At 33.2% G+C, this 8352-nt stretch overlaps 1 protein-coding gene across 1 annotated transcript; it reads right to left on the bottom strand.

Annotated features, from left to right (window-relative positions):
* Positions 1-7681: 7681 nt before the first annotated feature.
* On the bottom strand, positions 7682-8083 carry LOC128291571 (uncharacterized). The gene has a single exon (XM_053026751.1). It carries the CDS (start codon positions 8081-8083, stop codon positions 7682-7684), a length of 402 nt encoding a protein of 133 aa, XP_052882711.1.
* Positions 8084-8352: the final 269 nt, after the last annotated feature.

Genomic DNA, 8352 nt, shown 5'->3' with positions numbered 1-8352 from the left:
AGAAGAAGGGTAGAAGAAGGAATCGGCTAACCCAAAGGGTAAATCAAAAGAGATCTGAGGAGAGAAAGAATGGCAGAAGAATCAGCTAGCAAAGATGGAAAAGACAATCGGTACTAAAAAGAAAAGAAGAATTTAGCATTAGCCTAGGACCCCAAACTTAGCACATATTTATAGCCTCTAGCCAAATTTCCTGACCCTCAATTCCCAATTTAGCTCCATCACTTCACCCTTCTCATCTCCTCGTTTTTCTCCCTGATAACTCCCCAATCTATTTCCTAAATTTTCTCTTCTGGACACTCCCCTTAGAGTCCATCTTCACGCCACTTCCAACCTTCTAGAAGGCCAAAATTAAACTCCTAAAAGATACTAAGCTGGGATTCGAACCTCAGATCTCCTTGCTAGCCACTAACGCCACCTCCCTAAACCCTAAGTGGCGTCACTTAGCCACTCCTCCACAAGGCTTTTTTGATGCCATTTTCCCCTATCTTTATTTAAAAGCCCAACTACTCCCAACCCTGATTCATTTAATAATTAAATTAAAATTCCTCCACCACACTCGAACCCAGAACTTCTCCAACAAACCTAGACACTTCAAATTCCTTAAACCCTTAAAGCCAACATGTCTTTTTTCATGCTCACTTAAAAATTTTATGAAACCCAAAGCCCAGAGCCCAAAGCACAATTTATCTAGGCCCAAAGTTCGGGGCATTACAAAAGTGTTGTGGCATTGTCACTGGGTTGAAGAAGCCACGTGGGAACACGAGAAAGCTATGAGAAAGCAATATCCAAACCTATTCACTGGTAAGATTTTCGGGGACGAAAATCCCTAATGGGGAGGGGAGTTGTAACAGCCCAGTTTAGACCCTAGTTGGAATAGTAGTTTTGGGACCACAAATCCAAGGTCAAAAAATTATTTTAATATTATTTTATGTGTTTACAGTACGTGTTTAAGCATGTGTGAAAGTTTCATGTGGAAATTTTATTAATTGTGTGGTTTATTTGATAAAAGGACTTAATCGCGTAAAATGCAAAAGTTGCATTCTATATGTTTAAGTGCTTTATTGCCATGACTTATTAATTATAAAGTCCTTAAGATTTTATAAAACCATTTAAAGAATGGATGGACCATTATGCTTATAGTTAGTAGAATTTTAATGTTAATTCATTAAGGCTAAAATGGTAATTATATTATTAAGCCATTTATAATAAAACATAGTGAAAATAATGGCCATTTTATCATCTTTTATGATCAAATGAAGCAAGCGAAAAAGATTAAAATAGGGTTTTGATATTCGGTTCTTGTGTGGCCAAATTGAGGTATGTATTTTGCTCGGTTTTTGATAATTTCTACATTTTTGTGATCGTTGTTAAGTGTTCTAGCAAGCCCATGCCTAAATTCATGAAATTTTTAATAATTTTATGAGATTTTGTTTATGAATTCATGAATTTTTTGATATTAAATGGTGAATTATGAAAGCTTAGTGCTTGATAAACATGTTTTGTAAAGTGATTTTGAGTAAAAATGCATATTAGGGATTAAATTGAGAAAAGTATATATTGAATGACTAAAATGTGAAATAAATAAAGTGTGGGGGCTTATATGAACACCATGATATTCAGCTAGGCATGTGTGCAAAGAAATTTTGTGTATTTTGTGATTTTGTAAATTAAGGACTAAATTGTTAAAATGTGGAAATGTGAGGGTTAATTTATAATATACCCTAAATATGTGTATATGGATTAAATTGAATAATTTTTTTGAATAAAAGAGTTAATTTTGAATACATATAGATCAAGAAAGGAGGAATTCGAACCTAGATCGAGGCAAAAACAAAGTGCTTGATTGATTGACTAATATCATCGTTTTTACGTTTGAGGTAAGTTCGTGTATAGTATATATCATTTGTACAATGTTTGTATGTGATGAAATAAATAGAAATTAGATTTAGAAGTTGGAGTATGTGAAATGTGAATCAAATTTAAGGCACTAAGTGTGCGAAAAATGAAGTAGCTACGGCTATTAAAAATGGCACTAAATGTGCGAGAATATAATAGTGATGGCTGAATAAATAGCACAATTTGTGCAATGCCGATATCAGTTCAGTTTAATGAAATGCCCCTAAGTGTGCGATAATATTATAGCTTTGGCTAATTAAATTGGCACTAAGTGTGCGAGTTCATTGAATATTCGAGTATGATCGAATGGAGTAGTGCATAGAGCATTGAAGTGATAAATGTGATAGGTAAGAACGTGATGATACATGTATGTACGGAACCTATGTGGTTGATGATATTGAGTATGAAGTAGATGAAAGGTTATGTAAATGAAGGATGAGATGAGTTGCATTAAATGTTAGCTAACTAATATAATTATATTTTAATTGATGAGTTAAATGTGTTATATCATGAACTTACTAAGCTTAAAAGCTTACTGTGTGAAATGTTCTCTGTTTTGCACTATCATAAAGCTAGCTCGGATCCAAGGATCGTCAGCGACTCATTCATACTATTGAACATCTAATTTGGTACCATTTTGAGAGTTGTACTTATGGTATATGGCATGTATAGGCTAGTGTCATTTTGGTATGTTTTGTGTTGTGGTTAGCCATTAGACTTGGCTTGTAAATATTGGTATGTATGACATCTTAAGTTAGCCTAATTGGTATGTTTGATAAGTAAGAAATGTGATGTTTATAATGTTCACGTGATAGTTTAAATATGGGATGTTTAATTGTCAAGTTTTGTGGTATAAAATAGGTGATAAGATGATGAGATTATACTTTTGAAACTTATGTGAGTTTTAATGATTTTGGTATATTTAGGCTGTGGAATTGAGTAGTGAATTGAATGGTATTTGGAGGTTATGCAATATGTATGAAATGGTTGATTTGGTTGCCTATAAATGATTCAAAAATGTTGTGGTTTTGGTGTGATTGAAGTAGGTGGGAAATGTGGCTTAAACCAAGCCTAATTTCGCCCCACAAGGTTGAGCACACGGGCGTGTGTCTATTGTAATTTAACTATTCAAGTCAATCTCGAGCATGGCCTAGACACACGGGCATGTCTGGTGGCCGTGCGATGCACACAGCCTTAGTACATGGGCGTGTGTGGCCATTTCGAAGGGTTCACGGGCTAGACACATGGGCGTGTGGTCGACAGTGTGACCCAAGTCAGTTTCAACCACGGCCAAGGCACACGGGCGTGTCTTGTGGCCATATGGAAAAGTCAGTGTATATGCCCTGTTTTGCCGTGGCCTAGACACACGGGTGTGTCTAATGCTGTGTGAGGCATACGGCCTGTTCACACGGGTGTGTGACCTTTATAACTTTGAAAAATGTTTAAGTTTTGAAAAATTTTGTATGAGCTCGTTTAGTCCCGACCCCTTTCTAAAGTATGTTTGAGGTCTCGTTGACCTAATATAAGGGACTTTGTAAAGATGTATGACCTATGATGTTATGATGATTGAGAAATGAATGCTAAATGTGTTGATCTATCCGGTAACGCCTTTAACCCTATTCCGGTGATGGATATGGGTTAGGGGGTGTTACAGTAGCTCCCTGACTTGGGTCACCCGGCCAAGCCACACGCCCGTGTGCTAGGCCTTGTGAGCACACTGACTTGTAAAATTAAGGTGTAGGGGTCACACAGCCAAGTGACACGCCCGTGTGCTAGACCGTGTGAAAATACCTGGGCATTTTGTTTTGAAATTTTAAAGATGCAAGAGACACACGGCCAAACCTTACACCCATGTGCTAGGCCGTGTGTGTAACACCCCTAGTCCGTGTCCGTCGCCGGATTAGGGTTAAAAGGCATTACTAAACATTTTACAGTTCATATAACATGCACTATATATATTACAAATCAAAATTTTAATCGCCTCAAAGCTTACAATTTAATCAAATATAAGTCTAAATTAATTATGTCATTCACAACACAGCTCAAATAAAATATAATCCAAAATGTATCAAAACAATTTATACATATACAAAAATATAATACATTAATAACTTCATTACTAAATATTAAATTTATTTTTATACAAATCATGCACAAACTTATACAAGCAACCGCATATCATTTACTTACCTACAAAAGATACATTCCATAATAAATAATTATATATATATCATCAACTCAATTAATTACACTACTCAAATAACTAACTAAAACTTACAAATAATGTACCATTAGAAACCGAAACTTTCTTATTCATATTTATTGATTTCAGTTAACCAAGAAGCCACATAGTCAAACATATTCGTTTACTTCACTCAATAATCATAAACCAAATACATCTCATATAAATGACATATATTTTAATTTCAAAACATAACACATATCCATTATTATTTTAAAAGCTGAAATACATGATCAACACCATTATACATATATATATATATATATATATATATATATATCCAATAGATTATGAATCTGCATATATCTTTTCCACATTATAAACCAAAGCATACAAATATAATCAAGAACCAAATTACCAATCAAGTAACCACCTTATTTTAATTTCAGCTTATAACCGAACATATCTAACAACTAAACTTAATTATTAAAAATCAACTTCACATAAGTATCTAATCTTAGATTGAACCACATTCAAATTATCCAAATATTCCATATATATATACTTATTAAGGCCAATACATTCATACCACTTCCAACGTCATTAATCAATTTTAATACTCAAAACACATATCATAAATGCCTCTCATCCATAGCACACAACGTGATAATCAAAATAAGCTCAACCCATAATTTAACCAAAACCAAACTCAAACATAATAATTAAGCCATTTCAATGCGTAAAACACCTACCAAGAACATCATCTATTCATAATACTTAATACTTTAACTAAAATGAATTTAACCCACAATCAAGCATAATCGAATTATCAAAACCAAGCTCACTAAACATTATAATTAAGCACATATAAAACCAAGTCTAAGCATAATTAGTAAGCCATTTTCGCATGGCTTTATATACATAACCAAGTTCCACATTTCAAAACTATGTTCCAGCCTATACATGCCATAGTTCAAGTTCAACTATTTAAATACCAAAGTTGTGGATAGTGTGATAGACTTTGCTGATTATCCTCGAGTTTGTAACTTTAATCCAAGAAATCTATAAGATAGGAACACACATAAAAACATAGGGTAAGCTTTTAAAGCTTAGTAAGTCATAAGCAAATAAACAACTCTATAACATTATCAACCAAATTAAACCAAGATAACTTATAATAGTATAACACATTTAAATCCAAACATATAAAGTTCATAATATATATAAATATTCATTCATAAAAGTCACCTTGACCGAATGCTCATATCACCAAATTATCATATTACCATTTAATTTCCAAAGCCAAATAAATTATTATCAACCTAATTCACATACACACAAACTCATGAGTCACAATATATTTCCATATACATTTATAAACTATGTAACCAAATACACATAACCACTCATGCAAAATTTTAAGGCTCATTTCAATAATAGTTTCAAGACCGAATACACTTACCTCATTTTAGGTAACAACAAGCTAATTCATACTTGGCTATTTAGCTCGTTTTACACATTCGATCTCAACTCATCTATGCCCTATGAACCACTCGGAATTGGATAGGACACTCAGATAATCACATATATATATCGTACAATGCCAACATCCCAGACGTGGTCTTACATGTAATCACGAATCGGTACCACTGTCCCAGACAGGGTCTTACTCATACACATATATCGGAATCACATATCGATGCCATGGTCTTACTCGCACACATATATCAGAATCGTATGTCATGACATATGTATCCTAGCTATTCCTAATGTTCATACGGGGCTTTCGGGCGTCGTAACTCTATCTAAACGAATTCGGAAATGTAGTAGTCAAGCCTTTTCATATTCGGCCATAATAAATATAAATTCATACCTTTCATAAAAGCATACATATATAGCATTTAACTACAATTAAATACGTCTATTTACTCATAAACTTACCTCGGATGTTATAAAACGAAACAGGGCAACTAGTCGACGACTTTTGTTTTCCCCCAATCCAAATCCCATTTCTTTGGTTCTTGATCTAAAAATATTCAAATTAAGTTCATTCAAACATATTTTCATTCAATTTAGTCCAAAAACACATATATGGACAAATTACCATTTTACCCTAGACATTTACAATTTTTACAATTTAGTCCCTATTGCACAAAACACAAAATACACCAAATTTCTCCATACCCAAGCTATGCCGAATATTACCTATGTCTATAAAATCCCATATAATTCATTTATTTCACATTTTAGTCCCTCAAATTATTATTTTTGCAATTTAGTCCTAATTACTCAAAATCATCAAAAACTTCAACACAAAATATGTTAATCTAAAACTTATCTTTCATATTTCATCATCAAACAAAAAAAATCAAAGCTCTCAACAATGGCATAACTCAAAATATTCACCAAAATAAAAAATTCAAGCATGGGTTTTGTAGTACTCAAAGCAACAATCTCAAAAACGTAAAAATTATCGAAAACTGAGCAAAAACAAACCTTGATTGAGCTTCCAAAGTGTCGAATACCCTAGCTTCTTTTTCTTTTCTTTCTTTATTTGTTATTTTGGTGGATGAAACAAGAATATGAACATTAGTATTTAATTATATGTTTTATTATAACATATATAAGTTATTAGCTATTTTACAAATTTAACCTTTTAAAATTAATATAAAACCATTATAACATATGCCTATTACCGTCCAAACAATATACTAATGGAATATTTACAACATAAACACTCCAATTTAGAAAGCCATTAACAATTAGGTTCCTTTTAGAAATGACCACCAAATTTCCCTTTTACGATATTAAGTCCTTTTATTTAATCGGATACCTAAACGGCAAAATTAAATCATGAAAATTTCACATATATAAATTCACACAAAATAAACACAAAGAAATAATTTTAAATATTTTTCTAACTCGTATTTGTGGTCCCAAAACCACCGTTCCAATTAGGTTCTAAATCGGGCTATTACAGTGTGTCACACACGGCTGAGACACACGCCATGTCTCTCCCCTTGTGGATGAAAACAGACTATTTTAAGGCCACATTTCTCACCCATATTTGATTTCAACCTAAACACTTCAAATTTCATACTCATAGGCCATAACAATACCTTTAATACACTCAACTCAAGCTCTAAGAATGTCATATTATCTCATATATCATAGCATATCAAATTTACCATATTGATCAAAACACATATTTGCATATTTATACCATTTATACTATACTATCTTATTCACCAACATGCCTATAAACAATCAATCAATTAACCACACCCAAACATACATAAAGCATGATAAGACTACACAGACATATATAAGTTGATTGGAAATATAAACAAAATATAATTCATAATATTTACATGAACCCGATAATTCTTCAGGAAACACATTAACAAACTCACTAACAACCAGTAACTGATCTAGCTTTGATTCTAAATCCTGGGTATCAAGAATGTAAGCTAGAAATGCCTTATTACCTTTTTGTATCAATCTCTGAGCAGAAAAAGCTGAAATAATTCTAACAATTCCTTTCGGATTCTCAAACTCAACTGAAATCATCTCTCCTGTCTAACATTTCAAATCAATACGTTTCTATTTGCAATTTACCATAGCATCATGCAAAGATAACCAATCCATTCCCAGAATAGTATCAAATTCCCGAAAGGGTAGCAATATCAAATCAGCAGGGAATTCATAACCTTTCACTTTCAGTGGACAATTATGACACACTAAATTAACTATTACACTTTGACCTAATGGATTAGGAACTTTAATATCATAATCAGTAGATTCAATAGATGACATCTTTTTCGCTACTAATGCAGTGAAAATGTAAGAATGAGTGGACCTAGGGTCAATCAATACATACACAGTAACATCAAAGAGATAGAGTGTACCAACAATCACATCTAGAGCAGTAGCTTCCTCTCTAGCTCGAATGGCATAGGTACGTGTAGGTGCTCTAGCCTCTGACCGAGCAGCAGTATCTTTCATTCCTGAACGAGTAGTCCCGGTAGCACTATTTTAACCCGAACGCCTACTTCTTTGAGAATTAGCCAATTGTTTTTCTTTTTGCTCTTCATTCACTCTTTGCAATTGAGGACAATTTCAAATAAAATGAGCAGTTCCTCAACATTTATAACAAGCTCCCACTTTACTTCTACACTCAACAGGGAGGTATTTCCCACAGTGTCTGCATTTAGGCTTAGGAGTATTTTGCATACTACCCACACTAACAGCAGGTCTAGTAGTTACCCCAAAAT

Source organism: Gossypium arboreum, chromosome 4 (assembly GCF_025698485.1).
Source record: "Gossypium arboreum isolate Shixiya-1 chromosome 4, ASM2569848v2, whole genome shotgun sequence".
Classification (NCBI taxonomy): domain Eukaryota; kingdom Viridiplantae; phylum Streptophyta; class Magnoliopsida; order Malvales; family Malvaceae; genus Gossypium; species Gossypium arboreum.
This window is presented reverse-complemented; position numbering and strand designations above follow the sequence as displayed.

What these genes read in the sequence shown, in the direction of transcription:
- LOC128291571 (XM_053026751.1), bottom strand. Translation starts at nt 8,083, where the DNA reads ATGAAAGATACTGCTGCTCGGTCAGAGGCTAGAGCACCTACACGTACC.